The 9,474-nt window shown below is 41.4% G+C and overlaps 1 protein-coding gene across 1 annotated transcript; it reads right to left on the reverse strand.

Moving 5' to 3' along the window:
* Positions 1-6,624: 6,624 nt before the first annotated feature.
* IL5 (interleukin 5) lies at positions 6,625-8,891 on the reverse strand. The gene is made up of 4 exons (XM_039252565.1): positions 8,710-8,891; positions 8,476-8,508; positions 7,236-7,364; positions 6,625-7,128 (listed from the first exon to the last, which is right to left on the reverse strand). The coding sequence occupies exons 1-4, from the start codon at positions 8,845-8,847 to the stop codon at positions 7,030-7,032; spliced, it is 399 nt and encodes a 132-aa protein (XP_039108496.1). The 5' UTR covers positions 8,848-8,891; the 3' UTR covers positions 6,625-7,029.
* Between the last annotated feature and the right edge of the window lie 583 nt (positions 8,892-9,474).

A 9,474-nucleotide genomic window follows, 5' to 3' on the forward strand; every position in this document is an offset into this window, starting at 1 on the left:
AAGGAAAATAGTTGTGCACCTTCAGCTTTCTTCTGTGGCAAAGTGGCAGTCGTTGTAGGGCAAGAGTGGGACTGTGAGACCTGGGATAGGAGCATGTGGGTGAGAAAGCCTGAGACTGTTGACACCCCGGATTCTTCTGAGTTCCCCTACCTGGAGACACAGCCCTTTCCCCTTGCCAAAGTAGACCAGCTCCTCCTTGCTTGGAGACAGAATAATTATTTCTCTTGGAACAAGTTCTCACCAAATGACATTTGCTCTCCTTCTCACCCTCTTCCCTCAACACTCCCCACTGCCTGCAGGCCGGCAATCAGAATTAGAGCTCAGGATAGTTTGTATCAATAAGGGCCTAATCAGAAGACAGAAGCTGCACCAGTTATTTTAATGGAGAGAACTGAATATAAATAATTGTCAGGCAGGTATTGGATAACTGGAGAGACAAAAAGGGAATAAGCTATAAAGAAGGTGGCGATTTGTGCAAAGCAGTTACTATCCCTATGGCTGGAGATCAAAGGGAAGAGGTTAGAATTGTTCAAACTTCTAACCGTACAGAAGAAGGTCAAGGACCTGAAAGTCAGAGCTCTGTGGAGGGGGCACTACATTGCTGCGGGTGGTGTTTCTGAGCTCAGGAAAGGGGCCTATGGGAATGGGATCCAGATCCCTGGGGAGAAGGTGCTGGTTGAGCAGTGATGGGGTCTCAGGGAGGCAGTCAGGGAGTGAGGTACACTAAGGTTGTTTGAGTGAATATTAGCAAAAATGAAAACTGTAATCAATCGCTATGACTGGAATGAACCACCGCTACTGGGCTAACAGTGAGATTAGGATTAGGAACAGAAAAGGCAGGAATAGGAAGCCAAAACAAGGAATAGGAAGCAAACAGAAAGCAGCAAGTCCCTTCTTGCTCCAGCCTCCTAGTCTAGCACCCCCTACTGACAGATCCTAACAGAGAATCAGCTGACAAAAGGAGAAATTTGTTTGCAGGGTCCCAGTTCTGGCAGCACATAGAAGGTGGGTTTGAAGCTTAGACTCATTAGCTTTCCAGCTGACATTCAGGTCTGCAGGAGCTCACAGATATGTACTGTCAGAATCCAGGGCCAGATTCATGAATCCTATTAGTCCTAATGAATATAGAGTTGCGTAGAGCTGAATTCATTGATAGGGGGCTACTCACTTTGAAGCATGACTTGGTGGCAACCTATAGAATCTTAAATGGAGATGCCACAACTTCCTTTTCATAGTGTTGAAGAAGAGAGCTCAGGTAGTAGGGATACTAGATGGATGTATTGTGCGTGGTCTGAGTACCCACTATCTGACTATGCTCTCTGGAGGGCACAGGGAACACGCCTTTCACTAACACAGTGGGAGATGCATTAGCGAGGAGAAACAGGCATCACCGCAAAGCTTGGTAGTGAAGGTTCTCCATAGGCTGGATTGAAGATAGGAGATGCTGATATTGACATGGGCTCCCTAATGTTAGTGGGCAAGATGGAATCCCTAGAATGGTAGAGGCCAGGTTGGAAGCATTTAACCATCAGAAACAAAGTGGTCATAATTAGTGCAGTGAGCAGTCAGGCCATATCAAGGGAGGCAACAGGGAGATAACTAATCAGCATACTATCCAATGTGTAGGTAGTTAGAGACAATCAAGAGCTTATGGGTTGAGCCACCACAGTGGAAAATCAGGCCCTTCACCCATTTCCCAGACCCCAGTGTCCATTCATTAAACAGGAGGGACTCTATAATCCCACTTCATGAGGTAAACTTTTTTCATTCTTTTACTAAAGAGACCTAAGGCCCTCCATCAGAATAACCACGCAGTGGTACAGGAAATGCGTGGACTTTTCAAAGATTCTTATATTTGAGGTCTGAGCTGACACTGACACCTGGAAAACCTACATGCCACCATGATATTCCAGTTAGCATGGAAATCACTTAGGACAGTGATAAATGGAGCTTTGGCATGAGTCTTTTTTTACACCTTTGATTATTTTTTGATTCTTTACCATATATGAAAAGTAAATATTCTTAGCACCTGGGAGAACCTTCATATTGGTTTCAATATAGAAAGTCAAAGACAAATACTGTATTCCTGGATGACTGACACCATGAAACACTTGAAATGTGCATGAGTTATATTCCCATTCAACTTACCCTCTGTCCTCTACAAAAACCAGAACGATGGTTTCAGTTCAGGCTGTGGCAGACTAGCTAAACACAATCCATAAAGGTGGTCAATTTTAATTTATGGGAAATTATGGGAAAACAGGGGCACCTGGGTGGCGCAGTCAATTAAGCATCCAACTTTGGCTCAAGTCATGATATGGTTATGGGTTCGAGCCCGCGTCGGTTCTGTGCAGGCAGCTCAGAGCCTGGAGCCTGCTTCAGATTCTGTGTCTCCCTCTCTCTCTGCCCCTCCCCTGCTCATACTCTGTCTCTTTCTGTTTCAAAAATAAATTAAAATAAATTTTTTTTAACCTATGTAAAACAGTCACAACACTGGGGCACCTAAGTGACTTAGTCAGTTGAGTGGCCGACTTCAGCTCAAATCATAATCTCGCAGGTTGTGGGATCAAGTCCCACATCAGGCTCGACCCTATCAAGGCAAAGCCTGCTTTAGATCCTCTGCCCCCCTCTCTCTCTGCCTCTTCCCCTTTCTCTTTCAAAATAAAGGGGATGAGCACCAGATGTTATATGGAAACCAACTTGACAATAAACTATTTGTAAAAAAAATAAAATAAAATAATAAATAAACTTAATAAACAAATAAAATCATCCCTAAAAAAAATAAGAACTTGGAAAAACCATATTTTCCTTGCCTCTTGAAGCTACTCATGGCACTGTGACTTGCTAATGAGATGACTTGCTAATGACTTGCAATGTGAGATGAGTAGATATACGTAAGACCTGATGTGTGATTTTTCCATGACTCTTGTTCTCTGCCAAGGGAATTGCAAAAGCAGTTGTTGATTTGGAGACACCATAGGATGGAAGTATCCTGGAAAGCTGAGCCAACACACCGAGGACAGTTGCTCTGAAGTGTTGCCCAGAGTCATACCCACAGAAGACATGGTATTATTTAGAAGTGAGCTTTATTGTGTGCTGCTCCTGGGATTCAGGGATAATTCATTACTGCAGCATCAACTAGACTATTCTAACAGATAGATAGATAGATAGATATAGATATAGATATAGATATACAGAGATGTATCAAGTGAATCTGAAAATGCTGCAACGTAGAAACAGAAGCTCCGAAAGAGGAATGTTCAAAATAATGTAGGTCACTAACAAGGGAGCAGCTAGTATTGCCAGGCTAGTCAGGGAAAGAAAGAGGAGGAAGTTCTTGAAGCTGGACTGTGAGAGACAAGAGGGAGGGATGAATGAAGGCAGGAAAGTTACACATTCCCTGCTTGGGGAAAGACAGGTACTAAGGCAGTATAGGCAAAGGCACAGAGATGTGAAAATTCATGAGGGGTATTCTGGGAAGAATAAGACTAGCACTTCTCACAGAATGTTTTCCACATGGAACATTTCTTCATAGAACATGTGTCCTTCAATAAATTGATTTTCTACTCATATTTATGTAGGAAAAATATTATATTTATGTCCCCCAAACTCAATACATTTTTTTAGAAAAGTGGTGGTGGGGAGCTCAACAGAGAAAGTCTTTACTTTCTCTCTGCATATAATTGGCAGCATCTCAAGGTTCCCAGAGACAATTGGAAAGGCTCTGAAGGTCGACCAGGGAAACATGTAATGTGTTATACAGACAAAGCAGCCCTATTAATGGTTTAGTGGGCAAGACATAGCGTTTTAAATATGTTACCACAATCTATTAAATAACTAAATACATGAAATAACTTTACAAATATTTTGCAATCTAACATGGTAGCTTGTTCCTTATCTTCAGGCATTTTATTGTGTTTTGTGCTTTGGAAAATTGGTTGGCTTTGGATTGAGACATAACACACTCAGATTTTTTCCATTTAAAATAATGGGAATGAGGCTGCTGGCTAGTGTTTTCTTGCAAATAATGTTAAGTGAAAAATGCCTGTATTTCTATACGGCAAAGTTTGGAGGGGGTAGAGGTGTAACCTGTGAAGGATTCTAGACCTGAGATAAGTGATACATACAGAGATGTATCAAGTGTATCAGAGGGTTTTATGTCTAGTAGTGACATAGAGACATGAATGTACTTTATCAACAGTCTTGACTTGACAGGCATGGGGAGAACCTAACGTAGGGAGCTGGTGCTGGCTGAGTCTAGCTGAGAGGCAAGAACCTCCACTGAGGCCGTGAGGATAGAGAGGTGGAATCGGAGGGACATTTTGGGAGCTGAATGGAATGGAGGAACATAGTGGGTTAAAGTCAGGGAGATATTCAGAAAGGTGATGGGAAAGTAGTTGTGGTTATATTTGCCAAAATAGGGAACCCCAAAGGAAGAGGGGAAATAAAGACAAGGAAGAGAAGCAGTGGAGGTGTCAGGGGATATGAGTGGCTTACAAACGTGACTTTGCTTTTGGATGTATTATGTTGAGGTGTTCCCTGGGAAGGTTGTTCTGTGTCCCCCTAAAACCCAGCCTAATAACTCCCAGTGGCTGCCCCCAGTGGATAGTAACAGTGAAATCACTAAGATAGAGTGCAAATGGATGCTCTGTTGTTACAATAAGCTTTTGAGAGGAAAAGCAAGGCTCAGGAAAGTTTTGTATAACCTGGAGGCTGCCAAATCCCTCTCCTCCAATGCCTGGGTAAGGGGGCAGTTGACATGACTCGCAGGAACCCCATGCCTTCTGGCCAAGGGCCATCAGGATGACCTTGCTCCTGCAGGGAAGGTAGAATCAGCTTGAGGATCATAGTTTCTGCCTTAAAAACCAATGGTACATCTAAGAAGTCCCATTTGGTTGGTTGTAGCTTTTAGCTGATTGCTTTTAGCTTCTCCGAGCCCTGGTATATTGATCATTCATGGGATTCCAGAGAGGCTATTCTAATCTTAAATACACCTTCACTGTATTGGACCTTGATAGAGAAGAGGAAAATAACCTTTTTTTTTTTTTTTTTTTTTTGAGAGAGAGAGAGAATATAACTCTACACGGATGGGGAATTTTGTCTGCTTATTCATTGATGGATCCTCATCCCTAAAATGGTCCTGGACCAGATAGGAGCTCAATAAATATTTGCTGAATTGAATTAAATTGACATTCAGTCTCTTCGCAATCTGAGTTTCCTGTTTCCTGTCAGTTTCTAGAGCAGTCAGTGTGGTGCTGTGCTGACCCATCTTCCTCCTCATCGGCCTGGCTTCAGCTCTTGGGGCTTGGTGAACACACAAGTCGGGGGTCTGAGCCACCACAGAATGCTAACCGCCATGCCTGGGTTTGTGCTGGAAGGAAAACATGTCTTCTTACACAGAAGGACTTGAATTCGCCCACCCAGGACTCTGTGTCTGACTGTTCGGGCCGCTCTCCCATGCCCAGAAACAGTAAGGGAGAGGTTGCTTCACACGAACAGCCGAGTGTGACACATACAATCTGTGCAGATAACACCCAAGATAATGGCCCCCATCTGTAAGGAGCTCTAGCAACATGCCACCAACTGTATACTAGCACACAGTGTAGATCCTGTGATGAGTAAAATTAAGGAGTTGATAGCATAGTTGAATATTCTTATTGGATCTCTCTGCCAATTCTATCTCAGTGTTAAAACATATATATATATTTTTTAATGTTTTTATTTATTTCTGAGAGAGAGAGAGAGAGAGAGACAGCGTGAGCAGGGGAGGGTCAGAAAGAGAAGGAGATACAGAATCTGAAGCAGGCTCCAGGCTCTGAGCTGGCTGTCAGCACGGAGCCCGAGTGGGGCTCGAACCCACAAACATGAGATCATGACCTGAGCGGAAGTCAGTCACTTAACCGACTGAGCCACCCAGGCACCCCTAAAATATATTTTTAAAGAACATACTTTCTGAATCCTTGAGAAATTTCCTCAAACAGAAGCACCTTCGGTTATGGTACTGATAGTCAGAAGCAGGCAGACTGGACTGCTGTTGCTCTACCCCTGGGAATCCAGAATAACAGACCCTTCTAGAATGCAGTCCTCTGAACAGAATGCCTCCCAGCATCTTGCCCCCTTTTGTTATGCCAGGTGAGATGAGGAAGACCTCTTCTGGCCCACAGTGCTCTGGGATCCACCAAGAGGGGTTCTACCTCTTTCCCTAAACAGGCAATAGGATTGGTCTGCCAAATTCTCACCAGCTAGGAAAATACGTAGTTATAGATTTTTACACTATATTCCTCCCAGGGAAATCCTTGAAAGTCATTTTAATTTTATGGCCAGCCCTGAAGGTCTAGTCATTCGTCCATTCATACATTCATCACCCACCATTTAACCTGCACCATCCTAGGTTCTGGTGTAACACGGTGAGGAAACCATGCTTAGCCTCTGCCTATGTCCCTGCTGCTCACATCCCCACACCACCTGCTGCATCTCTTCCACCTGTGGTATGCCTATAACTTCCATCACCAGGGATACAGGAAGGCTCAACCAGCACAGATGCAGACTGTCCCTCCAAACTCAGCATGTTTCCACATAGACTGTGCTCACTTCAACAGTAGGACAGAAGCCAGCAACAAATTGAATCAGAGTTGTTTATTTTTATTTTATTGGAACATAAAACAACCTGAAATAAATATCAATTTATGAAATTCTCAATCATTTCATAAATAAATATTAAGTTAACAGACATTGTACAGAATGTTGTGTTAAATAAGATTAAAGTACATATTTGTTTTCCCTGGAGCACACTGGAGGAAAGACTTCGATGATTCTGACATCTGAAATATACCTCAAATATCTTATTTTTATCCCTTCTGCCTATGTGAGGTGACAAAGTAGCAGTATGCCTGAAATAATTGCTTTGCCTCTCAACTTTAATTACGCTGATCATTAAGACCCCACCCTTGGTTGGCCCTCATTCTCAGTGCAAAAAATAACAATCTTCTTCTCCTCCAAGATCTTTCACTGCAATAAGCCAGTTTTGTCTCAACTTTCCATTGTCCACTCAGTGTTTATTACACCAAGAAACACTTGCAGGTAGTCTAGGAACTTTTTCACTCTCCATCTTTCTCCTCCACACTTTTTCTGTGAAAAGAACAGACAATGGGTATTGTAAGAAACTGTCAATTCTTGTAAAAACGGGCATAGCCAGACAAATATACTTAAGTTTACACCAAATGTCTTTAACTTACTTTTTGGACATCTATGAGTTTTTTTATTAAAGACAAGTTTTGGAAAAGCTTTTCCACAGCATCTCCCGGTGCAGTTCGATTCTTTAGTGTGTCTATTCCCTGAAAGACTTCTTCAATGCACAGCTGGTGCTAAAAGAGGGAAATTTTAAAAGTATAAATAATCAAAACAAAGTATAAAAATTCAGTTCAAAAAAGTTAGACTCTTTTGGTGGGGTCTACATGAGTTTTCTTCTCCCACAAGTTTTTTTTTTTTTAACTTGTTTCTTTTCCAGGGGGGAAAACACCACATACAGAGCTATAATTTTCATAAGTGAATGAAGTTTTCATAATGACTGAAGAGTTTTACAAATGATATAAATTAAACACTTAACCAAAAATAAAGTGTTTATGAGGTAGAATGCAACTACATTACTGAGATCACATCAAAATTTCCTTTGATAGTTCTAGCCGGTAATTTTATTCTGCTTAGAGTAATCATATCACATGTTTAACATTTCAATATGACCATGACATACTCCAAATGTACCCAGTTCTATTAGAGTCCAAATCATTTAAATATGTGGAAATGACTATTTTACATAAGACAGTCAGTACATATTTTAACGTCTACTGACCATAATTCTATTTTTTTTTAAATTTTTTTTAATGTTTTATTTCTAGGAAAGAGAGAGAGACAGCGTGAGCAGGGGAGGGTCAGAGAGAGAGGGAGTCACAGATTGAAACAGGCTCCAGGCTCTGAGCAGGCAGTCAGCACAGAGCCCGACGCGGGGCTCGAACCCACGAACCGCGAGATCATGACCTAAGTGAAAGTCGGACGCTTAACCGACTAAGCCACCCAGGCGCCCCATAATTCTAAAACTATAACCGTAAGTTGGCTAGTACTTTCAGAAAGACACAGAAGTGAGGAAAGCCAGAGATACTCAGAGGTGAATGGAGATGAGGAGGCACCTCTCACCCAATGTAGAATTCTTCTGGTAGGAACACCTGACCTGAGGCTCTTTGAGATGGGGAACTGACAACATCGAAAAAAGGCCTGACCCACTTGCCTAACGGATACTACTTAATATTCTAGAGCCATTCCTAACGCCATTCCTAATACTCATAAGCACATACATTGGCATCTACACACATGAAAACAAAATAGATAAAAGTAAACCATTCCAATGATAACTAATGCTTTATAGCTTAAAATAGGAAACTTAGTCATGCAATCATTTTATCAAGTCATAATTTAACTTACATTGTTATGTTCAGGAGTAGGAATCATCAGGTTCTGAAAAGGAAAGGCAATACATTCATTTTTAACATATATAAGGTTCATAACGTTTAATAAAATGCTTGCCAGTAACATGGTTACCAATGATATATTACCAACACTCATAATTTCATTATTAATAACAGATCTTTAGAAGTCAGCCACCACAAATGATTACCCATGCATTTTGAAGACTGTAGGAATCAAAAAGAAAATTACCCCATCGCCTATCAGCAGAGTTCGATGAGTAGAGAGCAATGCCAAGGTCTCTGCCACCAGGCTATTCATGGAACTTTGTACAGCCATGGCAGAAACATAGGCAGCCCCGAGAGCTACCAAACTCAAATGCAGAAGCATTCTCACGGCTCTCAAATGCTCAGTGTTTGCCTTGGGCAAAGAAAGTGCATAGTACAAGATTGCATCCTCAACCAATTTATTCTCTTCTTTGAGGAAATGAATAATTTCTAACAATCAGATAGGGAATGTCTAACAATGGCATATCGTGAAACTAAATGTTTCCAATGCCTTGTATCTCAAAAATAATTTTACTTTTATCTTTTAATAATAATAAAAATCCCTGTTTTCCCCCTTTAAAAACATTTTCTATTACAAAGAAAACCTTTGGGTTGATACATCATTGCCCCACATTTGCATTTCTTAAAACCAGAAGATTGAATTTCCTCTTAAAAGATATGTGTAAAAAGAAATATACTGTACACTACTAAATTTTATGCCAAAGTGTATAAATATTGGGAATCTTTTTCAGGATGACTAAATTCTATCACCATTGATAGACTGGTCTGTCTTAAAAGGAACTTAAAATGCTGGTGGGAAGATGGTGATTAGAGCTGAGACCATCAACACTCAGCAAGGTCAGTTTCACTGGAGTCTCGGTTAGGATCCTTTCTGTTCCCAGGGGCCAAAAACCTAACCCAAACTGGTTGGACCTAAAAGGGAATTTATTGGATCATACAACCAAATTGT

This window comes from Hyaena hyaena, unplaced genomic scaffold, assembly GCF_003009895.1.
Source record: "Hyaena hyaena isolate Hyena2069 unplaced genomic scaffold, ASM300989v1 scaffold_425, whole genome shotgun sequence".
NCBI lineage: Eukaryota > Metazoa > Chordata > Mammalia > Carnivora > Hyaenidae > Hyaena > Hyaena hyaena.

Excerpts from the sequence above, each read along its gene's own strand:
- IL5 (XM_039252565.1), bottom strand. The coding sequence starts at position 8,847 with ATGCTTCTGCATTTGAGTTTGGTAGCTCTCGGGGCTGCCTATGTTTCT. Across the intron at positions 8,509-8,709 it reads CTCTGCTGATAGGCGATGGG|AACCTGATGATTCCTACTCC; the intron begins GTAATTTTCTTT and ends TTTCCTTTTCAG. Across the intron at positions 7,129-7,235 it reads AACTCATAGATGTCCAAAAA|AAAAAGTGTGGAGGAGAAAG; the intron begins GTAAGTTAAAGA and ends TTCTTTTCACAG.